At 46.3% G+C, this 27531-nt stretch overlaps 3 protein-coding genes across 5 annotated transcripts in view; 1 reads left to right on the top strand and 2 right to left on the bottom strand.

Moving 5' to 3' along the window:
- Positions 1-12399, bottom strand: part of LOC8034408 (transmembrane protein 8B) — a 34697-nt gene extending 22298 nt beyond the window's left edge. For 2 of the 3 annotated variants that reach the window (XM_029974870.4, XM_042289408.1), the window contains exons 1-2: positions 12256-12399; positions 8-179 (exon numbers count right to left, since the gene is read on the bottom strand). In XM_029974870.4, coding sequence (XP_029830730.4) covers positions 8-179; positions 12256-12346 — 263 coding nt within the window. In that variant the 5' untranslated portion in view covers positions 12347-12399. Of the gene's footprint in view, positions 1-7; positions 180-10696; positions 10770-12255 lie in introns of all 3 variants that reach the window. The other variant, XM_042289409.1, reaches the window with a different exon arrangement.
- Positions 12400-12804: 405 nt separating this feature from the next.
- LOC8035130 lies at positions 12805-18344 on the top strand. The gene is made up of 4 exons (XM_002411049.5): positions 12805-13185; positions 15955-16026; positions 16121-16241; positions 17394-18344. The coding sequence occupies exons 1-4, from the start codon at positions 12904-12906 to the stop codon at positions 17582-17584; spliced, it is 666 nt and encodes a 221-aa protein (XP_002411094.4). The 5' UTR covers positions 12805-12903; the 3' UTR covers positions 17585-18344.
- Positions 18345-18915: 571 nt separating this feature from the next.
- On the bottom strand, positions 18916-27471 carry LOC8035129 (28S ribosomal protein S35, mitochondrial). The gene is made up of 8 exons (XM_029974871.4): positions 27224-27471; positions 26409-26485; positions 24629-24854; positions 22961-23100; positions 22548-22657; positions 22256-22325; positions 21731-21856; positions 18916-19574 (listed from the first exon to the last, which is right to left on the bottom strand). The coding sequence occupies exons 1-8, from the start codon at positions 27408-27410 to the stop codon at positions 19359-19361; spliced, it is 1152 nt and encodes a 383-aa protein (XP_029830731.3). The 5' UTR covers positions 27411-27471; the 3' UTR covers positions 18916-19358.
- Positions 27472-27531: the final 60 nt, after the last annotated feature.

Raw genomic sequence — 27531 nt, 5'->3', positions numbered from 1 at the left:
CACTCACAGGTGGACCTTCTCTGGGGTGCAGTGCCTGCTCACGTTGGCCCTGAAGGACCAGCTGGCCCGCAGTGCCCCGTGGGAGACGAGGAAGGGCAGCAGGGTCACGTCTCCGTACCGCCGGAACGGGTACACCTGCCGGGGCTCCAGGCTCTGGCTCATTGCAGCTGTGTCCGACTCTGCACCGGGACAGAAAAAGAGAAGCCAAACAGAAACTTTTCCAGAGGTCTCGGACAACAAAAAACGTTCGACGACAGACTCGAAACGTTTTTTCAACCATACAGGTCCCAAACGGTGCTCTCTGAAGCGTAAACGTTCGACGACAGACTCGAAACATTTTTTCGGCCATAGAGGTCCCACACGGTGCTCTTTGAAGCGTAATAAAGTTGATGGCTGGGCTAGTTGGTAATCGTTAGACATAATAGAATAAAACAACGCAAAAGATAGAAAACGGAAGAGACAAACCGGACAGGACAGAGCGATGACTCGCAACCAAAGCTTCTTTACTCAAAGAAAAAAGAGAACGAAAAAACACATGTTACTCCATGCGATCGCTCCTTTCACCGATGGTAGTTGACTACGGTATGCGCTGGACCCTAATTGTCAACTTCAGGAATTTCAGCTCCTTGCCAGACAACGCCACTGATGCTGCACTGATACATTTTTCTCCTCTACTCTGGATGTGGAAGGCCTCCAGCACCTCGCGTGTCACTTTGTCCCTGTGTCGTCCCAAGATGGTGGTGGCACTAATAAAAGTTTGCACGGGCACTGTGGGCCCCAGGTCCGCCGGCTGAGGGGGTGAATGGGGACGCTGTCCCCATCCCTGAAAACAATTCCCCCCGCCACAATGTTCCGCCGAGAGCGGGGGGGACATGGGACGGGTTTCCTTTACTCTCTCTCTAATCCTCCTCCCCCTCCTTGAGCATAGTGCGACGCCTCTTGCACGGATACCTGTTCATCTCTAGGAGGCTTTCGACACGATATGAGTAGCAGCACGAGCCCCACGGTTTGCTTCTGTTTTCCTCCTGCGGGAATAGTTGAAAACAAGCTGTTCTTTTCTGGCCTTTTTTTCTCAGAAAGCTGCATTCACGAAATTTGAGTATGATCAATGCCCCACCAAAATACACATTTGAGAAAAGTTACACGGCACCGTGTTCACTGGTTTATTTACGCAAGTACTGTACGTCCGAATGGTGCTCGAGAACGCCTTCTAGGACCTCGTTCTCAATCGATACTTTTTTGATGCTGTTGCGTTCACAAACTCTGGTCCCGTTGAACCCCCATACGTGTATTAATTTTCCGTTTGTTGCGTTTGCCTTCTCGGCTGCTAGGTTTGCCAGACTGCCACCCGACACTGCCTGGGCGAAGCATCGAACTGCCAACGCCCTTGTGTGAACCGACCCTTATGCACGAGTCGGTTCATCTGTCTCTTTCTTTGGCCCATCCGCACCCGCATGTGCCGTGTTTGGAGGCTCGGTCAGGCGTGGTTCCCCCGGTTCCAAAAGTCCGAAGTTTATAATCGTAAACCTCGCGTGGCGTGCTCACGGCGCGCGTGCGTCAAGCTTTGTTGCCTCACACCCGCGTCGAGCTTCACTGCTTTGCATCGACATGCTAGGAAGAGTAGCGGCTGATACGTGGAAGCTGCTGGGACAGCTGGACGGGCTCCGAAATATTCCTTCATGCCAGGGGCGGCCAAACTGTGGCTTGTGACTCCCTTGCACGCATATTTCCTTCCTGGTTCAGGAAGTGACCTGCCTCCCGTTCTTAGTGATAGCTGTTCCATCACCGAGTTACTCGCACCTGCACTGGCGTTGTTCGAGTCAAATTTCAAGGTGTTCGTTTCCTGAACGAGAACACATAGTAAAGAATCGTAACGAGAAATAACTTTACGAATGGAATGGCCACATACTAACAACTGCCGCACCCTTTCTTAACTGCAATTCCTGATTTAATTTTTTTTCTTTTTCACTTTTTGCATATAGTTATTTTTGCCCTATGCCAGTGCTCTCCAAACGTTTTGGCTAGGGGGCCAGTTTGGGGATTTGTTGCAGTCTCCAGGGCAGGAAACTAGATGAGACAATATAAACCAAAGAATACTAATAAAATAAGTCTAAATATAAAAAAAATAAAAATATATAAAAATTCAAAATGAAATGTAAGAGGGACAAACACATGTACCTTATTTTTAAGCACAATATTTGACTATTTATGACATTACGGAATAGTTGTGACCTTGAGAACTCGCCAAACATAAATCAATGCACGTAGGAACTTGGGGCATATTATCCCAGGGCAGAAAACGAATGAAAACGGTAGATCAGATCAGACCACTATGCACGATATAGATGAGAATGCAAAAGGAATTATTTCGTAGTTATGCAGACATGAAGCAGGGAACTATGAATAATAATTCTGGTGATGACAATTTACAATAAATAATATGCCGAGAGAATTGGCGTTTCGTTGCAGTTTTCCAGGCATGCGAAAACAGTGGATTTTGAGTTTAAAGCCAATTCGAAGCAAATAATGGTTTTGATCAAATATTTTCAAATCAAATTGTTTCTCTAAGCGTTTCACTACTGCACCATGCCTCAACAAAAACACATCTAAGCTTGTAAAAGCTCTTCCTAAGCTTCTTACTGTTAATTTTAATCTAGCTATTCCTAGGCTGCCCAGAGCTGTTCCTAAGCTTCCCAGTTAATTTTAATCTAGCTATATTTATGAATTTTGACCTGAGAGTCATTTGCTTACATGGGAATGGCAAGTAAATTATGCATTTGGCATAAAATTAAACCCGTAGAGATGTCCAACTATACCTAATTGGGGGGATTTATAAATCTTCTGGCTACGTGCAAATATCCTTCATTAAATTTAGAATTCGAGAAAATAAAGAAAGACAATCATGAATGATGAACATAAGTTGTCAGGACATCTCTGCCTAACATATAGTACTCTTGCAAAATAGCCTTAGTTTAATTTTAAGAACTTTGCTGTAGTGTAGATTTGAACATCCTCAAAGTTTCCATTTCTTTTTACACACACCACGTGCGCACATGCACTCTCCCGCTTTGAAAGAGGGCTTTCTTTTTAAGAAGTGACTGGAATACTGGTACTTTTCGAAATGTGTTGATCGCGGCGGGTTAGCCCCGTTGAGCGCGCTTCTTAGCTAGCACCGGTGCACCGCGGAGAAGCAACACTCGCGGAGCTCGCTTCCGCGGGTGTTGCTTCTCCGCAGTACACCGGTGCTCAGAAAGAAGCGCGCTCAACGGGGTTACCCCGCCACAGTCGACATTCGGAAAAATGCGAATATGAGATTACATCTCGGAGTGAATATCAAATGGCGCATGTAATACGCTATTCGCTACAAGGTGAACTCCGACGTTCGTATTTTTCGAATAGTGTAGTTTCGAATAACCTATTATTCGAAAATTCGCACAACACTACAGTTTTCTCGCGTGCCTTCTGATATCTTCGTTTGCAGCTTTGGTGCATATCGCGGCCCGAATGTTTTTACGAGCGCTTATGTCTCTGCGGGCCGGAGTTTGGAGAACTCCGCTTTATACCACGGTTACGATAACAAATATACCCCTAATTTTAAAGAACAGTTTTTAAAAGGCGATTTGAATAAATATACTGGTTTCACACAGCCATGAAAATACGAGTGAAACAGATGTGTGAGTTGATACCCGATTCATATATGTACGGCCCCATAACCGCCTTTAGTTATTACGTTTTTCCCCATCAAACGTGTTAAATGCGGTCCCCCGAAGAACGCAGCAATGAGGTTCTGCTGCGTGATAGTGGAGCAGCTGGCCTTGGCTTATCTTTACTAAGCTAGCTACTACTTCCGTGAAAGCTAACCACACCTGCATAGGGCCGGAATAGTGAGCAGAATATGACAGAAACTAAAGGCAACCGATGCAGCTTTCTTCTATCCAACGTTTAGCGCAGGAGAATGCCATAGTAGCCTGTAGTGCCGTTTCTAGTCTTTAAACTCAGGCTCAAAGATCTCTCAAAATCGCGCTTTTTCTTTGTGCGGCAAGTCGTCTTCAAATATTGGAGGTTACGATTTCGATAATGATCTCCGAAAGCACCTAAATAATTGGAAAACGGAAAAAATTGATGTTTCATACAGTGGATAAAAAATACAGGCAAACCCAACAGTCATTATAATTAATAAGCATCGCTGTGGGAGACCTTTTTCTCCGGAAATACCGCAAAATATACATGCACGCTAAGGTGCAATTATCTATTTCACAGAGCCACACTTACGTAAGGACTCTCATTATAGCGTAAAATCCCACCTACTTTTTTTTTTCTTTATTTTTGATGTCATTGTTGGTTGAGCAGTTTTGCGCGTGTAGCTTGCTCGTTTTACCACTTTCCCACAGCACACGGGTGTGTACGGAAAAACCTGCTTTACAGGCGCGACAGGTAAAAATCATATATTTTTATTATTATTATCCGAAACGATTGAAAACGATGCCTGCACATTACCCTCAAAATTCGAAACTTAAAGACTCAGTATTTGTCTAATTAAAAAAAAAAAAATCTAAAAGCTGAATTTGAAGTTTCCGCGCGATCCGCCCCAGTGCAGTGGCGCCAGTGCAGTGAACTCGAGTTCCTCTCACGCTCCCGAACCGTCCCGAAGTGTCGTGTTCTCCCGCGTCCCGCCATCAACCGCTCTTCTCGCTGCGAGCACTGGCAGACGACGCTTAAATTTCAAGTTGGAACTTCTTTTAGGGCTCTTTCGGCGATCTCAAAATCTTTGAAACGGTGGGAGGTCGAAGAGAACGCGCAGTGGACTTGTTGTGTGAGCGACGTGAGGGACCAGGTCGCACCGGTTCTGCGTGAAAGGCTGCCCCGGCGGAGTCAGAACCTAAACTACGGTACAAAGACATCAGAACCCGTTGTTTTGATCCTTTAACGATTTCCTTTTCGAAGTATGAGAGGTCGTCGGGCACCTAAAAGAAGAGAGCTTCGTCCGATTCCCAGACTCGCCGATCATTCTCTGCTACATGCGTCGAGCGACGCCATGTTTGCCGAGGGAGGATAAAATGTCAGGAGGCGATATCACTCCGGACTTCAATTTTCGGTACTTCAAAAAGAAGGGCCGTAAATCTTCTAAATTTCAGAATCGATCACGTCGCAAATAAAAAGAAGCGAGGAACTGAGAAGACGGATCGAGAAAAACGCCAAATGTAAGAAGGCACGCACGCGCTTAAAGAAATATTTTTTTTTTTTTTGTAAACATGATTACAATTTGCATTGTCTGCTTTAGTATGGTGACATCAAACTTTTTTGTTTGCCCTAGTGACTTCGTTGTTTTCTCCTGCTACAAAGGAAACACTCACCAACACAGACAAGTCTCCTTTGGACTTGTCTGTTTCAGCTGGTTCCCTCCCTGCCCCTTAGCCCCAGTCTCGGGTTGGCGAATATGCACTATATTCACGAGCTAGACTGTACCCTAACCATTGATTCCTAGGTTATAAGGATTTTGAGATGCCCAGCTTCCGGAACGCATGCTAAAAATCACGAGTGTGGTGAAGTCATGCGGTGCTGTTCTGCTATCGAAGGCGGGAAGCTCACTCTGGCGGCGAGACGACTCAAAGACCTTCTCGAACATGTACAAGATGGCATAAAAGTGGTAGGCTGTAAATTGAGCCAAAACACATAGCTGTTTTTTTTTTTTTTTTAACACGGGCTACTACTTGAATGCTCCTCGAACAAGACGGCTTTCCTCCTCTCTGTCTCTCTCTAATCCTCCCCCCCCCCTTCCTTCCTCAAAAATTAAATGCATACGGAGAGCGAGGAGTAGCCTTAACGATGATCAAGACTTTTTTTTTTCTTTTTTTTAATATCGGCATCAGTGTGTCGTGATCGACAGTCAGCGTTCTAACTTAAAGAAACTGGCGTCAGGGGTGCCACAGGGGAGCATCCTGTTTAAATTATACATCGATGATGTAGTAAATATAGACGACAGTGCAGATTTTATAATTTACGCAGACGACACCAGTTTATTCTTTTCGGGGAAAGTTGTCCGCCAGGTTTTATGTGCGGCAAATAGTGTTTTGCAGAAGATAAGCGAAAGGACAATTCCGAACTCTTTGGTAATTAATACAGATAAGACGAAAGCAATACTTTTAGAGCGCAGCTCTTAGGGGCCCGTTTCCGGCTTGAGCGGCGTCGCCGTCGGCGTCGCCGTCGGCGTCGGCGTCGGCGTTGGCGTCGGCGTTGGCGTCGGCGTCGGCGTAACCGCGCGGTGCATCATGGGAAATGTCCCATAATGCACCGCGCGAGCCCCCCCCACCGGGGTCACGTGACCTCGTGGGGGGCACGTGACCCCCCGAGGTCACGTGACCCCGGTGTATCATGGGTAATGTCCCATAATGCACCGCGCGAGCCCCCCACCGGGGTCACGTGACCTTGGGGGGGGCACGTGACCCCCCCGAGGTCACGTGACCCCCAAAGTCACGTGACCCCCCAAAGTCACGTGACCCCCTTGAGGTCACGTGACCCCCGCCGATGTCGCGTGACCTCCAATGACGTCATCGTCACTGATGACGTCACCGGCATCCACATCATCATCATCACTGATGACGTCACCGGCATCCACATCGTCATCATCACTGATGACGTCACCAGGCATCCACATCGTCATCGTCTTCATCACTGATGACGTCACCGGCATCCACATCGTCATCGTCATCATCACTGATGACGTCACCGGCATCCGTATCGTCATCGTCATCATCACTGATGACGTTACCGACATCCGCATCGTCATCATCACTGATGACGTCATCAGTGACGTCACTGATGTCGTCACCGGCATCCACATCGTCATCGTCACTGATGACGTCACCGGCATCCGCATCGTCATCATCACTGATGACGTCATCAGCGACGTCACTTATGACGTCACCGACATTCGCATCGTCATCGTCATCATCACTGGTGAAGTCATCAGTGACGTCACTAATGATGTCATCGGTACCCGCATCGTCATCGTCACTGATGACGTCATCAATGACGTCAGTGATGACATCATCGGCATTGTTTAACCCCCCCCCCAGTGCCCTTCCCTCCTCCTCCTCAAGAGCTGCGCTCTAATTCGGCGTTACAGGTAGTTGTAAGCAGCTTTCATTTTTCGATCCAAAAATAGTGTTTTCATCTATACTCAAGGGCTCTCTCTCCAAGGGCGAAATATTGGCTTTGTACAAAATATGAAGGTTCTTGGTGTGGTATTTAATGAGTACATGAGCTGGGACGCCAAAGTACAATGCATAGCTGGCTGACTTTCAAAAGTTGTGGGCATCATTTATAAATTCCGTCATATATTACCCCTTTCGGTCTTAATTCTTCTTTATAACTCCCTCTTTTACTCATGCAATAATTACTGCTTCCTTGTTTAGGGTACCACAATGGTTACAAATATACATCGCTCGCATGTTCTCCAGAAAAGAATAATTCGAATTATGTGCAATGCGGAGTTCAACGCTCACACATTACAACTTTTCAAAAACCTTCATATAGTGCCAATTACAGACCATTATAATTATAAACTTTTTCTAAGATATCAAACGTCTGTAAGGCAAAATCAACTTGTTTTTCTATCAATCGCCAATATGCAGCGGAGAGTGCCTGCATACGCAGGCCGCTGTGTTGACACATGGTCAACGCCTCGCTCGAGAACAGGCTACGGCTTCCAGATGTTGCAGTACTCGTTACCTAATGTCATGAACAAAACACATAGACTGGGCACGGATTTGATGAGTTTGAGCAGAAAGGATATTCGTTCATTGTTTCTATAGTGTTATTTGTGCCTATTTGATGGGACCTCCGACCTGCAAAAAATGTTCGTGATGTACGTCAATTTTTTTTATATGTTGTGTGTTTTGATTTTGTGTAAACCTTGTTCTACGGGTCACTATACAGTATGTAAAATAGTTTTTTTTCGTTGCTGGTAGAGAGGAGAAACTTTGTCAAGCGACAACAGTCTGCTTCTTTTTTTTTTTTTTTCTTCCTCCCCCTCTCCCTTGGAGAGAAACAAAAAAGTTGAAGTTGAAGTAGCAAAGTTTATTTAATGGAGGGCGTCTGAGACGCGTGATGTGGCAGTTCCATCATAGAACGTCTGTGATAATCAGGTATTTATTCGAGGTAACTAGTGAAAGGGGGAGATCGCTCACATTGTAGTTAAAAAGGGAAATCGTTTTTTTTCGCGTTATATGCATAAATACCTACTTATTTAAGTTTAAGAAAATGTGCCACTCCTCGCACCACTTACTCGCTTTTGATTAAACCAGCACTCTTCTTGATCCGCCATTGATCTTACTTCGGTCTACATGATAATATCGTCAGCAAAAAGGCGCATAGTTACAGGTATGTTATGCGCAATGCCGTTGATAAAAATGGGGAAAAAAGAAGAAAAAGACCGAGCACCGATCCTTGGGGAACTCCCGAATTAACATCGGACTGGGATGATTCGCAGCCATTTACTTCAACATACTGACGTGTTGCAGAGGTATTCTCGAAACCACAACATCAACTTTTAATTTAGTAAAAGTGAAGATAGTTTGGGCTAGAAGCTTACGGTGGGAAACTTAATTTGTCGAACGCTTTTGCGAAATCCAAAAATATAACGTCCACCTTATCTCTATTATTAAGTGATCGCGAAAAGTCACGAATGGTTTCAACAAGTCGCGCTGTGGTTGATCATCCCCGCCGGAAACCGCGCTGATTCAGATTAAAAAAAAAAAAAAAAAAAGATCTAGTCTCAAAGAACTTCGAAATGCGTTTAAGGATAATATGCTCCAAGATTTTCGAGCAGGAGCTTAACAATGCAATGGGGCGGTAGTTTGAGGCAGATCTGTCCGATACCGACTTTTGGAGAGGAACGACCCCGCCACATTTCCAATTCAAGAAAACACTCGAACTAGAAAAAAAAAATTTTTGTCAAACAGCAAAAATAAATAATACGAGCACCATTCGGCATATATAGCCAGTGGGCTACCAGAAAATACGATACTTCCATTTGTAACAAGAGCAAATTGGGAAATACATTGGTGTTTGGTTCGCTCTCTTGCCAAATGACGTCCAACCGTAATCTATCTTACGGCTCCCAAATAAGAACAAAATAGAATAGCAGGTAGTATGTCCTGCCGGCCGGGGGGCGTTTCTCGAAGTGGAGGACTGTTGTTTATCACAGATCGATGAAAGAATCGCGGAAAGATGCCGCGCATTTAATTTATAGTCGGAACAATGAGGGGATGTCGCCAACCCGGAAATGACAGCAAGATCTACATAACGGATGCCACGACGCTCCCTTTCGCCTCCGGCTGCGACGCTAAATAATAATACACGGCCAGTTTCCGACCCATTGGGCGCGTTCAGTAGCGCCTCCCTTGCCTCCGAACGGAGTGCCTCGAGTTGGAGTCATCGGAGCGCCTACTGAACGGCAAAAAAACCCGCGGTTCCAAGCCTGCTTCTACGCAACTTCCGCTTCCTCCCCTGCGCCAGACGGTCTCCGAATAAACTGGAAGCAGACGATGGCGAGCACGATCGCTTTTATTTGACCCCGGTATTGAAAAAGTCTTTACAAGGTCGTTGAAGAAAAAGCGGGTGATTGTACACATCAGCGCTGCTGTTCGAAGCGATGCAACGCGATCGAGCCCTTCGCTTGGCGGTGCAAAGGCAGCTACTGTTATAAAAGCCGACAAAAAACGTCGTCAGCACACGCAAAATACAGAGCTCAGCGAATCTACCCCGCCGGTTGCGATACTTTTATACGGCCATAAGTTTGTTCTGCCCTTCGTAACGAACTTCCCATAAAATGTATTCGTATACACACGGATTAAGTTAGGCCGCGCTCGGCGATCAAGGTTTTGTCGGCCGAAGCGAGCCTCAGCCAACGTGCACCCCGATTTAGCTACGCAAACAAAACATTAATCGGTATCATGCTCTGCGTGAGTGTCCAAACGGCTTCCAAAGTCGCGTTCATACCCTGTTTTGCTCTGTTGAGCGCGGACAGGACTATCGTCAATTACCGAGTTTCCGTGCAACGGTGATCAAGACACAGCGTCAAATGAACGTTTGCGTTGTTTATTAGCATATTCAATCCAAACAAAATACTGTCCAATGCATTTTCCAAAAGAGCCTTACCTGAAAAAGATATTCGAAAGCGTTATTCGTCTTACCTAGAGCACTAAAGCGAGCAAACCGCGCACCCGCGACAGAACCGAAGCAGTTTATCCCGCCATATTGTTTGTTGTTTCCTCTTTTAGCGCCGGAAATCGTCGTCAGTCAGGAAATGACGTCATTTTAGCTCCTTTGACTCTACGTGCACCGTCTCCGGACTCGGTGCTTCGGAGCTTGACTCCGAAGCCCCGGAGTTACGTGCACCGGAAGTGACTTTTGGCCGTCCAGTGGAAGGAGTCAGTGACTCCTTGACTCCGGGGCCGCTACTGAACGCGCCCATTGCGATTAACAAATAATGGAGCGGAAACACGCAAACACCCTCAAGCAGGTGCAAATCGTAATCCAACTCTTGACAAAAAAAAGGGTAATTATTTGGGGTTTATTTTGGCAAGTAACACCCTTTCCCGCCATTTACTCTCTTTCCCATCGTCCACTCCCTTTCTCACCATTTACTCTTTCCCCGGCAGTGTTTTGTTTTAGCATCTCCTACATATTTTACTCCCTTTCCCGGCCGTCTTCTACTCCCTTTCCGTTTGGACCGGTACGTTCACCCAGGGGGACCTCGCCTCGACCTACGAAGAAACGGGCGCTGCGAACTTCCGGCTTTACTTCGTAAGAGATAAAGAGTTTTGCAAAGGTGCAGCTGCAGTGGTATTGCTGAGGCCTTGCCGCGTGTTGAACCTATCTTACGTAAACAAATTCAACGCCATCTTTTTTCTTTTAATTTAGTAGATTTTTGGAGTCGGAGTACTTGCATAGGTGCCGTACAAAAAAGCATGGAAGACATTGCGAGTTTACTGATCTTACGGGACTGATAGCGTATCTCTCTTTGATCTAGGGAATCCTGCAGCCAAACTGCATATATGACGTCAGCACGACGGTAATCAAATTTGTCGGGTTCGCAGTACGGGCGAGCTATGAATGCGCTAATTATAAACGGTCTGATGCTTATCTACATCGAGATATAGGTACACGTTTTGAGGATGACGGACGCATACGTCGCATAATATTTATGCCGTTTGGCATCGGGTGTTATGCAATTACGCAGTTTTTACTGATCGTGATTTGTTTCTTAAGAAAAAAAAAAGCGTATACAGCTCCCGCGGTGTAAAAGAAAATATAATAATAATGTGTTTATGAGAACTAGGATAACTGGACAAACTATTTCGACTGAACGAACACACAAAACTTGAATGACTCTGGGGCGAAATGGCAGAACATAAACAAACAAAAATGAGACGGCTCTAAGTTTGTTTCGTACACTAGAAAACACCATGCCTCAGGTAAAGTCACTATCATAGAACATTGAGACCACCCAGAACGGATATCTCAGACAGCTGATCAGGTTTGAACCCTTATACATATCATATGCAGCATATCACGTGTAAGTACGTGTAATGTATACACATGCATCATCATAATGTATGTGTATTACACATATATGCAGAATCAGTTGGTTGTTTTTATTTTTGCTAAACGAAGCAGCGCGTATCGTCGGTGCTCTTATCTGAATGGAGTATATGCACGAGTCGAGTCGCTGAGGTATATATCAATGTATGCAGGAAAATCCGCAGCATTTTATCGGTTTACCGTGACAACGGATATACACTTAACAAAAAATTGCAAGGCTCCCTGTGTGTATTCTGAAACGACCAATACGTTACTCTTGCGACGAATAAGTAGCCAATCGATTTCGTAAGCTTTGTTTTGCGCAGTTCCACACGTAACCACTGGATACGGAAGGGTGGCAAACCGCCCTCCAAAAAAGAAAACGCTCTTAATCTTTTTTTCGCTCGATTTTTAGGATATCATTTTAAGCGCGTGACCGCATGTCCGTCGTAGTCACGTCACATTTCAGTAGCGACCGATTACAACAGCGTTTATTGCTTTCCTCTGCTCCATTTACCAGACGATGTTTTCGTCGACTCTGCGAGCAGACGACAAAAAAGCTCGTCTGTCTCGTGGTCTCTCGAGTTGTTCGGAAATGGTCCGCTCGCTATGAAAAGGGCGACATCACGAGATCAGAGCTGGATTTGATTGGTAGAAGACAGTACTCACCAGCAATCACGCACTCCCATTGCGTGAATAACACGAGCAGGACGAAAATCTGCAGAGACCGAAGAGCTGGCTTCATCCCAGGAACCGCCATGTTGACCGCCGCCGCCAAGTGCGCACGCGCGATAGCCTCGAAACAAACCAACAAAACAAGCAAGCAAATCACCAGAAAACCAAACAATCGGGCATTTACTAGCGCCATCTTAAAATGTATAAAATAAACTATATTACGTTTTAGTATATTTATCATATTTATGGCCTTGGTACAAGCACACATAACTCTATGGGTACAACAACGAGGTATGGGGTACAACATGGGTACAAGGACGTTGCCTTGGTAGGACTGGTAGGACCGGTAGGACTATAGCTCTTTTGTTACTATGTTTAAGCAAGTCTGACTCAATTTAAAACTTTTCAATTGCATATATTTTTTCAAATTTTAGTTCTAAAAAATAAAGCGTTTTAAGTTGTACAATAAAAACGCAAGGTAGCACACACAATACCTAAAGTAAAGCCAGAGCTGTAAGCACGGCTCTGGCCGCGGATTTGTCTGGCCGCAAAGCCAAAGCCTAAAAGCAAAAGACAAAATGGCGGCCCCCTTGCTACGTTGAGCGCGCTACGCTGCTTGGCAACTCTGAAATCCTCTCAAAAATGATACGTTATTCCTTAACGCTACTTTCGACACTGCGGACGAGCTATGCTGTGCCTTTTCCCCGGCTACTGTTGAAAATGCAGCCGAGAATCGTCTCTGGAGCCCTGCACACCTCTCCGAGTCACCGCGAAGACAACCGATCGGCTCAGCAGTCCAAGAGCAAATCACTGATCCTGCAGAATCCTTTCCGCTGGCTCAGCGTGTTTTTCGATTTTCTAGAACTCAAGAAGAGATGGGATCCCGATTTCAACAGGAAGGAATTCATCGTAGGCACCAAACAGGTACTTGAGCCCCCGAGAATTGCTTATGTGCACTAGACCCTTTGCTAAATCTCCCAAGCGCCCCGGCCCACACTCGAGGAATCATGGGAACGTAGGTCCTTCAGCTCTATTCGCAACTCCAGCGAACTATTAGCGGCGAGATGTTTTAGTAGCGCCCTCCTATGGTTCCCTCTCGTAACGTGAACTAGTTGTTCGACCTTGCAAACTACTAGTTTGATAGTGTTTGTTATGAGCATGGTGGAAGGCCAAATCATTGAGCTCTGAAACCAACTCTGCGAACACCTTCAAATTTGAAATTCATACATTGCTCTTATTTCTGCGGATGAGAAAGCCTTTGTTGACATCATAGTCAGCATTCGGCGAATCGTGGAAGACTGACCACAGCGACACTTTCGATTGCACACGTCGCCAATAGACCCACTCATGTTTACACACTACAGCGCCCCTAATGGACGCCACCGGCGCCGCGCATGCGCAATGGAGTGTGGGCAAAAAGCGCGCTGTCGCCCATAATGGACGCCACCGGCGCCGCGCATGCGCAATGGAGTGTGGGCAAAAAGCGCGCTGTCGCCCATAAACAAAGCATTGAAATGCAATGTCGCAGAATGGACACTAAAGTCTGATTCGCATGGCGAGATTCTGCTCGCAATTTTCAGTCGTGACGTCACTGGGGCTGCAAGAGCGTGAACTGTAACTGAGATGGTCAATGTCGATATTGAATCGCAAGCAGAATCGAACCTAGTGGATCAGGCATAACAAGTCGGTGATAGCCACCACTAACAATGATCAACGTCTTGTATCTACTGTTTACACTGAGCCTACTTATCCAACCAGCCTTCAAACTTAAGTTTTTTGAGGCCTACTTTTACTTATTATCGCAATTACAGGGCCAACGTTTGGTCTACGGGCCGATGTCGTCTCAAAAAGCGGATAAGCAGAAACAAGTGAAAGAACAGACGACAGTTCGAAGGATCGGGCAGGCCGCAGCCGTTTGAACTTGAAGACGCACTGAACATAGCCCGCAGGTGGTCCGTAAAACTTGGCGGTTTTGCGGCGTTCATATTGGAACAAAACAAATCTGATGGCCACAAGTATCCGTGAATTCAACCCAAAGTGCTTCCCGCCCAAGCAATAATGGTCCGACAGAGTCTGGTTTTCCTTTTTCACGGCACATATCCACATTCTCGGACGAACCGAGCACATGAAAACTGACCTTCAAACCTTTCTCGACTCTTTTGGTACAGCTCCAGTCGTGGCGTTTTGACGAGAAGGCAGGTTTTTGTCTGGTTTCTTTCAAAACTATGCAGGAATGCAGAACCGGCATGGTGACTTCCGCCCGCAGCCCCAGACCGGAAGTGCGCTCAATGCACCACCACCGCGTTGCGACGTAACAGAGTTGAGTTTGTGTATAGGGGCGCGCTGTTCAGGCAAAATGGCGGAAGAAAGGATGTCGTTTTCATCGTTCAGCAGGCGGGCCATCACAAATGTCTTGCACTGCAGCGTAAAAGCGGTGTTGCATGTGAAAGCAAAGTGATTTTTCGACGGTAAAAACCTTCTTCTAGTCAGTGCATAGGAATGACACGGCAGACGCATAAAAATAATGACTGGAAACAGTGTCCGTTTCTTTGCTGCCTACGAGAACCAAGCAGCGATAACAAACAACAGAGTTGAAATGACCTTCTCTCTTGAGCTTCTCGGCGTTGTCGCCAGGCGGCGTCGAATCACGAGTGATCGTTTATTTCGACTTATGCGATAGTTGTAGTTTTGAGTGTTATCCGTAGTCACCCTGAACAAGCGTTGTGTAGAGTCCAAGGACCTGTCCTATTTTAAAACTTCTCGTCAGTGTCAGCGTTTTTTATACTGTGCATGTGATCCACCCTTCAACCTGACTGAGCTGTAGAAATCTCTTACAATATTATCATTTTCGTACAGCCTCAGAGACGCTGATGTTACCTTAGAAACGCTAAAAATGCTATAAACAGGCCCACAGACCCCTAGCTAAATCACGATTTTGGTTGTTGTGGATTCTCAGCTTTTTAAGCAATTCCTGTTAAACCAGCAATCACAAAAATGATAATATGGCGAGAGATTTCTGTACTCATTTTGTCGACACCCGCTTTGTCAACAGTGATTTCATTCATAGTCGCTTTTGTGGACGTTCATTTCGCCGTCAACAGTGCAATTTAAACGCCGATAGACCAAATAATTTTTAACAAGACTAAAAAATTTTTTTATTTTCATATTGGTCTTTACTCTTTCCTTTCATTACCCTAATGCAGGGTATACCAAAGCGAATTCCTCCAGAAAGGAAAATTAAACTCATTGCCTGTTTAGCATTTCTTGATATCAACATGAATGCAGAGCGCAAGTTCGTCTGCTTCTTTTGCAGGGTTTGTGGTGACGCCAGAACGCCGAGCTCTCATTGGTTCTGAATGAAGGATAGTGGGTAGACCTCAAGGCAGCTTGCTTTGAGGTTTACCCACTATTGTTCAATCAGAGCCAATCAGAGGTCAGTGCCTTTCTGACGGCACCACAACTCCTGCGCGAGAAGCGGACGACTTGCTCTCTGCATACATTGATGTCATGTTTATAAAAACAACTCTGTTCCCTCCTGCCCCCTCCTCCTCCAAAAAAAAAAGTGTTTTTCATATTATCACAACAGAAATGCTTGTATCTACCCAGTTCGTTTCCCCAAAATGTTGTCCAGATAGCGTGGTATTCATATTAATGAGATATCAATGTGCATCTTTTGTTGGGCATCCGTTCCAGGCCATCTCCACAGTCCTGTCACTGATTGCCACCGAAAGGTTGGACGACCTCACTGGGCTCATCAGACGAGAGGTAGCGCACGAGTCTTTTTTTTTTTTTTTTTAGACATTAGCTCTTTCTGTACTTCACATTTGCCAGGCATGCACGTTTCTGTTCTCATGTGCAGGCAGTGAGCAAATTTATTCAGCAAGCCTCGGAGATGCTCGGCTACGGTAACACGCAGCATCTGAAAGATGTCGACGACATCATTGCCATGCCTTATAGAGTCAAGCTGCAGTCTATTGTGGGTATGACAACTTTATACTTTTGCATCGCTTTGTGCGCAGTCCCCAAAGTACAATAGCACGCCCTGCCAATGAAAGTCGCCACTTTGACTGAGAGTATGGAAAATTTGGCATGCAGCAGCCATGCAAGCCCTGCTAACGAAAGTCCCCAATGTGACGAAGAGTAGCATAATATTCCGAGGTAGCCCACCTAAAATAGAAAGCAGATTGGGTGAAAATAAGAGGTTGGCTAACTTCCGGTGTGCCACAAAGAAAAGTTGAAAAAATGCTAGTTTTAGATTTTGTGTCCTTCGAAACTTGCGATCACAGGGATGAACCAAGGACCACTGTCCTTCCCAGTCAGAGTCAGCAGTGTTCGCTCATCTCCTGCCGAGGTTGAGTAATACCGTTTTTGCTCAGGTCACCGTTGGCCAGGGCCCTGCAATTAGTAGAAGCAGGCTATCTTTTGGTGTTTCATGCCAAACGTAGGTGGCAGGTTATCTTTTGGGGGGACATCTTTGGGATATTAGGGTGGTGAAACTTTGTATGCACATTGTGATGAGACTAAATTTGATAAGCTTCGCATGGTGCAGTGCTGAAGCCATTGTGGAGACTTTCCGGTTTCGTCACTAACCGCGAACATGTTACAAATAACATAAAACCCTAGAAAATTTTCTAAACTGGAGATAATGTTTAAAAGGAATCACGTATAAAATAGATATGCATGATGCATACATATATGATAAAGGCCGAAGAAAATAATGACAACTATACTCTTGTTCACTTCCAGGATTGTGGTAAAAAAGAACGGCTCCTCACAGAACGTCTCTAACTTTGCCCTTCTTGCCTCGAATTAAGATATATGTAGGTGTTCAGAGATTAGCTTTGTCATTTTATTGAGACATAACTCGTTTTAAATGTCAAGCATCGTTTCTTCCTTCGACAATCAAATCTTGCAAGTACTACTTCACGCAACACGCGAACAGTGCGCAAATTTTTCTTTTTTCTTCACGTGAGAAAGAGTATAATCATTTGCTACTGGCGTAGACGTCACCAAAAGGCATCCATTGCTGTTGCGAGACTTATGAGACTTACCGTCCTCCCCTGCCCGTACCCTTTTGGTGGCACGGCGACAGTTGGCATCTCATTGCTTTTTGTTTTCGGCCCTTTCCGCAGACCAAAACTACTGCGACATAGACGTCCACTTCCTGGTTGTGAAAAACATGGACAGTGACCAGTCTTCCCCAAGCTCCGGCCGCACTCTCATGTGCCTCCTCTTCGCGAAGTTCCATCGCAACTACAGCCCCGGACAGCTGCCCGATTGGACCATCACGGACCTCTCTTTGCAAAAGGCTACGCCACTCTGACGTGAATGTTTGGACAACAGGCCGGGATCCTATAGTGTTGAGTGTGTCTAGCTGGAAGCAGCACAGTCTGTGCTTTTCTTCATGAATAGAGACGTCCGAAGGATACACATTAGCATACGACTTGATAAGGGACGGTCGATTCCTGGGTGCAACAAACTGCCCCGAGTTCTATAGGATTAGAGGAGAGCAGCTGTATATGTACGCTGATGCATTTTCCTACATTTGTTACATTAAAGGTCGATATTGACAGCCAACTGCCATCTGACCCCGAGTAAATGGAAAAAAAGAAGCTCTTGGTTTGATGCACTTTGGGAAACCAAAAACTGTTGAAACGTTTCGGAAAGCTAACGAAAGTGGATCCTCATTGAGATACAAGCTATCAAGGTCATTGATCTAACTAGTTTCGGCTGCAAGGGAGATATTTCTGAAATAGGATGTTGTAATTAACTTCAAGTTAAGAGATAATCACATCTAATATTTGAAAAAACTTCTTGTAATTGTAAATAAAATGTACAAACCACAAAAAAACATTTCACCTGGAACTATGTTTAAATAAAATACTCAACAGTGTCATAATATCTCTGCTAATGTAAGGAAATAGTTAGGCCAAATACCATATGTCCAGCATATGCAAAAGCTGTACAGAACTGCCCGATAAAATCGGTGGGCTTCCTTATTACCTTGGAAACCTGCGTACATAATCCTGCAGACAGTTTGTGGTTGATGTGGCAAGAAATAAATGCTGTTAAATTTCCATGCATTCTTAGGTTTTTTGGTTTCGTAATGGCTGAATTTAGGTATTTCCATGAATTGGAAGATGCCAATGGTAGTTGCACCACACGACGACTTCCGACAAACCACTACACACCAAATGTAACTGCAACCTGGAAAAGCGCATTCGCCAGATTGTGAGGCAGCGGCACTTGAATAAGCACCTGCTATGCCGTGTTGCCATTACGAAACATTTTGCACCTTTTGAGTCTTTCAGCTTAGAAAGTTTGTGCTTTGTGTCAGAAATGGTTGCAAAGCAAAACACGTCTTATTCATGCGGCCGAATCTGCATTGGGACAGGTTACGGTTCCTCCAAGCTTTGGCATAAAATGGGACAATCGGAATGACGGAGGTCGTAAAAAAAGAGACCCAACTGAATTTCTGCCATCGCTCGACGCCTGGCAGTGAAGAACAAAACGGTAGTATGGTGCCCTCATTCGTAACTAGATAGCCTGAAGGTAAGGAGAGGGGTGGATCGAAGCTGAACAAGCACATAACAAGATCTGACACACGTTGGCATACAGTCACTAGGCAGAAAAAGACATACCGTACACAGGAGATAAACGTTTATCTTTAGTATAAAAAATGAACCAATGCGCCTTTTCTGGTGTTGCCCACGAGCACACGTAGCGGTGGTAGACGCGGGTGTCCTCCATTCTTCTGGCACTTGTGGGACGGCATCGGCCCTTGCTAATGGTGCCGAGAGAGTGTAACGTCTTAATTGTAACGCGCTGCAATTTTCTGAACTACTTTCGTTGGCAACAACGATGCAAGCATAATACTAGCTGGTTGAAGTAATCAAGGACACTAACAAAAACCCCAATTCGCCGACGAATGGCGCCGAACATTTGAGGGAAAAGGTCTAATGTTTTCAAAGCGTCTCGGTAAGCGTAGAAGTTGGGTCCTAACGGCACCTAGGGGAACGCATTTATTCGGTGTGCTCCAAGCTCTATCAACGCCCCGTATGTCTCGGGGGATCGGCATCGCGTCGCCGAATGCTCCTCTAAGCTTGAACTTCTCCGCCGACGGGCGTGTCTCGGCCGAGGCCGAGGAGGGAGCAGACGGACTTCTTGTACTTCTCCCAAGCGTAGTCGCTCTCTCCGCCATTGTGGATCTCGCAAACGGCTTCCGCGTACTGCTCGACCTCTTCCACCGACCGAACCTCTTCGTCGGGACAGTCTGCCGACATCCGCTGGACGTGCTCCAGACCTTTCGCCTCCTGGAAAGTCCGTGAAAACTAGATTAATCTCCTTGGATCTGCTTGAACTAAAGTAAGCTACGAGGCACTGCTGGGGTGCTTGGAACGGGTCTTGGACTCGTGCGTTTAGCGTCCCATTTTGCCCACGCGCCCAAAGTGGCAACAAATGACGTCACAGAAGCCAGAATGTCGCACTGTCAGACGTCACGATCCGGGCGGTTTGGCGTGAAAGTTCTGGAAAAAAAAAAGCGCGAGGGAACACGTGTGTCGCCGTCGTGGCGGCGTCCCAACTCCCGGCTGCCAAAGCTTTCATGGACCGTCGAGCCAGAGAGCGACCTGCACCGCCGCAACATCGCGACACTTTTACGACGTCGTCGGGCAGAGATCGAAGGACCACTTTTTCTGGACGCGGTAGACGAACCAGTCGGAGATGCATTCCAGGCACCACAGAACCGCCGCTGCGATCCGAATCTCACTCGAGCATAATGGACTTCTTCCAAAACCGACGCGCCCCATCGCGGCGAAATACCACGCAGTGCACTCTGGGAACTAGTTGGCCACTCAGTTTTGGTTTCGACTGAGCAGTTTCGTCTCATGCTATCACGCCGTGACCGAACGCGCTGCTTGCGTTTTCGATTATCTGATTTTTCACGAACATACAATACACTCATTCTCGAGCGATTCAAAACGAAGACCGGGGCACTTTCCTTGGTTCCCGAAACACCGGATATTGTGCGTGCATATGCAAACGTATCGTGGCTTAGTCACCTCACCCCACGAGTGCGTGTTTGAGCTCAATTTCAATAATCCCGTCTAGTACCAGTGAACTAAAACTGAAATTTGTTCATCTGGAGCCTTACACATATTTTGTTCGCCAAACGTCCGCTTCTTGTTACTTCGTTGGGCGAAAAACAAGCCACAGCCTCACTGGGTATCAAAGTTGAACCCAGCGTTTACGCATGAACGTTTAAGGAAACGTAATAAATTCGACCTCACTACTGCACAGAAGTTACTATGATGTCTTCCTCGTGTCATCATATATCTCCCACTCAAATTTTATGCTGATAGAAGATTAACTTTTCGCAAACGCTGATATCGGCTAGCTACGACGGAGGCCCGAACAAGCGTCCCCTACTCCTCGCTAAGCCTTTTTGGACGAGCTTTTACTGACGCCCAAAATCTGCGCCTGAGCGGTGTGTCTGAAATTATCTCGGCATACTCAGGTAGGAAGAAAGCAAACACATAACAAATATTATGGCCATTAGCAACCGTCAAACGCGCTTTGAATTCGTTCGTTTGGCGCACCCGTCCGGCGCACTTCCGGCGAACGGTGCGACATTCTTCACACAAGTGCTCGACTTTTGCTTTCTTAAAACAATCTGTATGTGCGAATTTGTCTATATGATTGGGCAGGATAACTTTATGCGCATACGCGATGTTGAATATTAGTGGAATGCAAGCGGGTGGGGACTTCACTTCGTGCAGTGCTGCGGGTCAGTACAGATAAGAGATAAGAAGTGTGTTCAAATTGAGCTTTTCAATGGCGCCTCCTAGTTTTACCTCGCATACTCAGGCATATTAAGAAAAACAGTAATTGCAAAAAATAATATTTCGTCTATGGACGCAGGAAACAAACAAACTGCCTGATCAAGAACACTAATGTAAAGGCGCGAGCTCGATGTATCCACGTTGATACAGCTTGTTGATTCGTACACAAGCAAGATCCCCGAGCTTCGCAGCGTCGAGTTTCCCAGCACTGGCTCGTCCAAATACCTCGGTTGGAACGCTAACAGGAAGGCTCAAGTACAAAAATTCAGCAAGCATGTGTTAAGACAAGCTATACGTCTCAGGCTTGTGTTAAAGCTTCGAGGTCTGGCCATTTAGGTTAGTTTAGAGACCACAAACGACGCTCTCGGGACCAGGAAACATGAGATAACGGCCGTTAATAGTACACGCTCTGTGTATAATCTCTTGTCGACGTGTCGATCGAAACCGAAACCATGCCACCTCCTCCCTGGCCAACTAGTTCCCAGAGTGCAACGCGCGCCGTGTTGCATGCAGGACTTTGTGGAAGTAGTCTATTGAGTTACTCTCGTGGGTCGTATATCGCGATTGCGTGGGTCTCGCCACAAGTCGGGAAGCATCGGGGAGAGGCGACTACGGCCGCGCCAAATTACCTCGTCTCCGAGAGACTGCCGCATGCGACGGACGAAGTCGTGCAGGTTGGCTTCCGACCGACTTTTCTCCCACAGGAAGCACTCCATGTCGGCTTCCTCCTTGTCCGCCTCCCAGGGTTCCGTTTTCTGCACCGCGAGACAGAACCGCGTCTTTATCCGCACGCTCGACAATAACGCGACTTCCAAAGGAGCTAGCCTTCAAAGGTTAACCTCTTAGTGATAAGAAAGTAGAGAAGCAGACATCAGAGAACACTGTTCGAGAAGTTAAAAAAGAGGAATCTGACTTTTTCGAAAAACCTTTTGACCATGATTTGTGCCACTCGTGCGATAACCTTCTGTCCCGAGATGCCTTAGCCAGGGCTGCAACACACCGCACTTTGAAGGCGAAGGATTTTATAGATCGGGCAAAGCCGAGCCGACGGCAGCACCAACGGCATCTGCCCGTTTTTCCCACCAGTCTCAACGATCGGAGACTGTAGAAGCAGCTTAGCGGGTCGTCGACCCCAACTTAAAGGAATCGCTCACCCACGACTCATGAAACACGGCCGTCAGCAGATAGTGGGCATAGTCGTAGTTCTGCTTCTTGAGTGGACACCTGTAACGTACAAAGCCGTAGGGGAAGATCGAGCGAGCAGATGGGTAGACACTCGCAAAAAACATTCATTGTTTGTTTCGTTTACTAGTCGTTACATATTGTTGAAGCAATGAATGTTTCCCCAACGTGGAGGCTTCGTCGAGTACATTTCAGTCACGTCCTCTTCTCAATAATGCGGGAACAAATTGAGAGTTCGACTGAACCTGTGAATGCCACACTGACCTGTCCGTGACAATCGTGAGGATGTCGGTGGCAGGGTCGTAGCGATCCTTGACCAGCCGCAGCAGCTTGTCCTTGGCGTGGTAGTCGAGCTGCAACCTAGACAGCTTGATCTGCAAACAGACGACGCACGTTACCGAAGGAAGCACCTTCAGCAGACGACATTCAGTTGAAGGGAGCGACCCTCCTCGAACTAATCTGACCGAACGATTACGTCCGAACCACGAGGTGACCAGAAATGCGGACGTCCTTCACCTTGCTGCGGCAACAGACAGTGCTGACAAGTACAAGCTTGAATTATATTGTTCTTTTCCATTCGTTGTTCCCATAAAAATGATCCGGCACGGCGGCACCGTTGGGAATGTGATAACGTTCCCGTCGAGGGTAAAGCGGAGTTGAGCGGAGGAGCGGCAGACCTTGAGTGTGACGATCCGGGAGCGGACGTCTCGAATGGTGGGGCTCGAGTGACAGTAGTCGCTGTCCGTCACTTCCACCGGGAAGTGTTCCTCGCACTTCTCGTCCGTCTCCAGTCCTGCCGGCCACTCTGTGCAAAACTCTGTTGGCCAACGAAAGCGAAAAGACATCGCTGCAACAACTTTCTTTCAATGCCTAGAGCTCTGGTCTACATTCACTGTTTCCTTCTGCTTTTGCCTCTAAAGCTGGAATCCCGTTTACAAGTCGCAACTATGCATAAGTGCACATCGTGCACAAATCTATGTGCATATTGAGCTTAGACCAAAATGTGCAGTTGGTGTCGGACAAAATTCCATGTCCTGCTTAGAGGTGAACTCACTGTTGGACTTTGAACAGTCTCTCCAGACGGAGGTGCAGAAAAGGAAAAAAACTTTTAGTCGAAGCAACAGACATGAAAGGGAACGTTTTGAGAAATTCTCTTGTGTGTCTGTTCCTTTGACTAAAATTTTTTCCTCTTCTGCGCCACAGTCTCGGGTATTAAACGACATGATAAGCTAACACCAGCTCGCCTGCGCACTTACAGTCTGTTCAAACAGGGCAGCAACAGTCAAATATATCGTGGGATGTCCACAATAATTGCACTCTCAAATTCTCAAACTCTTCCGTACCTTGCTTGAGAACTCTAGAAAAACTGACTCGGTAACTCCGCATGACAAATGTCTCAAGGACAATTACTAGCAACAAAAGTGTGAACTTGACCGCCACGACTGCTTGCTGCTCAAGATATGTTTAGATTCTTGACAAAGCAACAGAAGCAAAAAAAGTAAACTACCAAACCTGCATACAGCCGGTGCTATCACCTTCCCTCCCAGACAAAATTTGTCGCATCATGATATTGGGGAAGGAGAAGGAAGAGGGGCACATTTTTGAAGCGCTCAAATATTTGCCTAAAAGCACACTACAAGTTTGCTGCGCATGCTCCTCCTCAGTCATGAGTAGATTATATCTCCTGAAAACATAATTTCTTAAGATATTCGGGTCTCCAAAAACCTATAACTTGCTAAGGTATACCAATTTCGTATTCAGCACTAATCATTAGGTAGCGTAGCCATTATTTACGTATGCCATCAACCAAATGTGGCCCTTGTGCCATGACAACTCAATCAGTCAATCAATCAATTGTGCCTATCTGCCACAGAAAGTGCGTCAGTGGATTTCTATGTATCTGCAACGACTCGGCTAGATTCCCCAATAACACCGGTACGTTTTCAGGCTCCCCAAAGGTCCCAAAAAAAAACTCCGTTGCTTCTTCTGTTGGCACACACGCTTTCTGAAATTAAACAGTCTCTGAGTCTCGAGCAAGAACTCTCTTTGGAAAGGTTCTCCTTCAACTTTGTTGACACAGAATGAAGCGCTGACCAGACCAAAGAAACCAAAATTTGGGGGTTTTACGTGCCAAACCAACGACGGGCATCTGGCACGCCCCAGCGGAGGACTGAGGATTAATTTCGACCACCTGGGGATCTTTTGACGTGCAACCGAAAGCTCGATTACACGGCGCCTTCTCCGCAATAAGCCTCCGTCAGATTGCGGGCACCTCGGCCGGGATTCAAACCCGCCACATGCTGACCGGACCCACACGCCAACGCCACCGAAGCGACGACACTCACGCCTCAAAACCTGGCAGTGCTTGGCGAGGTGAGCGGGCGTAAGGTGAAGGAAGTTTGGGATCTTCATGAGCTCCAGGTTGGCAAACTTGCCGGGGGGCGCACCCCGCTCCACGTAGCCCTGGCGCAGCGGCAGCGGGACCACGGACGGCCGGAAAGACTGCGCCGTCGGCCATACGCTCGGCCAGTCCTGGTCCACGGGCATCCGTGTGTGCCTCGGATTGGGGAGCTGCGAGAGGGCAGAACCTCCTTGCTCGCAACTTTGCACGTCAAGCAAACCAGAGAGCAAAAGGACAGGCGAGCTGCTAAAGAAGACAATTGCAGACGACCACACAAAGCAGGCTGCGATTGACAGCAACGGATGTTGCATCGTTGAAAGATGTGCTTTAGGAGATTTTCTTTTAGTCAATATGCTTTAGATTTTTTTTTTCTATACGCTTTAAACAATTTCTTTTTAGTTTATGTGTTTTAGATTTTTTTTAGTCCATCAGCTTAAGAGATTTTCGTTTAGTCTATGTACCTTGGGAGGTTTGCTTTAGCTTTGCTTTTAGTAGTAATGTTAGAGGAGGTGTGTCCTTTTGCGGAATGCTTTTACAAGATGTGCTTTTGGCAAGAAAATTACGCCGAGACGTGCCTTTGGGTTAAAATGATCTAATAGAATGTTTCGTAGATGTGCCGGAAAACTTTCCACAACTTTGAATCAGCGATGGTGGTAAGGGGGGAACAAGGGACTGATAGGGCATCTTGTCATAAATGACGTAATTGGTTGTGCGAGGAGTCATGGCAATAGGGACGGGCAAATAGCGCGGCAACGATGGGGCGACACTCGTCCTGCGATCACGTGGGTATTTGCCTACGGGTGTTGCTGGATTTTGCTCGAAAGGGGCGCCGACAGCTGCCACTGTACAAGAAAAACCTTGAAACCGTGCTCCATATTGCTTTCACGGCGAGAGTAGCAAAAGCCACAAGACTGAGCTTTTGGGCGTCCCTGCCAAGTGTGCACGCCTGTGCAATGCAAGTATTGTTCGAGACTAACATGCTTGTACACATAGCTTCAGTTTTAGCTGTGCAAGAAGTAAAGCTAAAAGATATCTACATTTCGTAATTTTATCAATCCGCGGGAATTTTCAGAAACACCGAATATTTACCGAGTGATGCACTTATTTTTGTCAGTCCTTCACCAGCATCTCATTTTAAAAGTATTCGAGAGTGTTTAGAAGAGATCAATCCTCATCCTCTGAATGCTTCATGATATTTACTAGGGCATTAATTTTGAATGAGGAATACAATTATAATAAAACAATATGGATGACCACCTTGAAATTGGAGATTGTCAATGCTGCTTAGTGCTACATTGACATAATGCACATTTATTGGATATACATTCAAGTTTTAATCTTCCCATTGTAAGGCTGCCCTACAAACATTTTAATGGTTCTACTAGCCTTCTAATCTGACGAGGTATATTTTCCCAGTTGCAGAAAATCATATAACGCTGGTAATGTTTAGGCTTACGACTTGAGCGAAAGTTTTTATCTCCGACTGCTCACCTTAGAACAAGGAATTTATTTGAAATTGCACGATTGTGCAAATAATGGAGTTGGATTCGCAGAGCGAGCACGCCTCTAAGAAACGAAAATAAGGGGAAGTTCTTATTTTCTTCTAGAATAAAGAATTTGTTTAGATTGTACATCACTTGGATGAAACCTTATGCCTTGTACACACAATTCAACAAGACTCTGCAAGTAACAAGTAACAAAGAAATAAAGATTTGACCACTCACATCAAACTTTATTTCTGTCCTTTTCTTCTTTCTGACTTCTTTCGGTCTGTACAGCTCCAGTTTCCTAAACTGCCCATCTGCACGTGAAAGGTAAGCACCATTAACAATAAAACAATACAATAGAAAAAGAGCTTCCCGTAAGAAACCTACGGCTTTGACTGGTCTTTCAATGGCAGGAACACCTAAACAAACCAAGCAATCAATTTCAAACTTTGGTTTCCCCGCCATGAGTCTTATATGGTGTACTATCGCGGACAATATGAACTACAACAGTCCATCCTTCGCTGGCGTACTTCCCAGTTTCCAAAAAAAAGGTTTTAGTACAAGCAGGTGGTAGGAGGTGAAGTTTAGGTCCCATTCTTTGAACTTGATTACAAAATGAGAGATGACGGAGCTTGTGTGGGAATACAAACGCTGGAAAAGGCCGGACTGGCTGTTGCAGCTTGTATTGTCTGCAAAAATTACGTCGCAAAAAAAAAAAAAAAAAAAAAAAAGCCACCATGGGCATAGGCAGGGTAGAAGAGTCTTTAGCTTTCAAAAAGGCAGTTTTATGTCCCGTGGACAACGTCCACTTCAGGATACCCGAAAGTAAAGCACGAGCCAGGGCAGGGCAGGGGGTCTCAGCTCCAGTACGCGCTCGCTGGTTTTGGCTGCGCGTGCAGGCTCTAGGCCACTCACACTGGAGGCGAGCCGTCCGAAGGACTTCTGTGCCCTTCTCACCCTGCTGTAATATGCTCAGATTAAAGAATAGCCCAACCCATGTAGTACGGGCGTGGGAAGTGGAGAGGTTGCGCCGAGTGGTGTGAACCACTTGCCTTCTTCTTCTAGGCCGGCCGTGTCTGTACGGGTTTGGGCCACGAACGAGGCCGTTCGCTTGTGTCCGGAGAGGTGAGGACCGGCCGAAAACCGAGAGATCCGTCGGCAAGCATCGCGAAACATCTCGCAACTTAGCACATGGGTCGGGGCCCCACGCACTCGCAAGCAAGCCGACGGCGAAAGCATTTGGCACCGCGCGTACTAAATCCAACCTGGTTCGGTCACGTGATAGGGTAACGGATGTGGCGGTAGCACTGGGGTTTCCACAAATTGGCTCAACGTTGGTTTTGCTTGTTTCGAATCGGGA

Source organism: Ixodes scapularis, unplaced genomic scaffold, assembly GCF_016920785.2.
Source record: "Ixodes scapularis isolate PalLabHiFi unplaced genomic scaffold, ASM1692078v2 PGA_scaffold12__126_contigs__length_90152505, whole genome shotgun sequence".
Classification (NCBI taxonomy): Eukaryota; Metazoa; Arthropoda; class Arachnida; order Ixodida; family Ixodidae; genus Ixodes; species Ixodes scapularis.
This window is presented reverse-complemented; position numbering and strand designations above follow the sequence as displayed.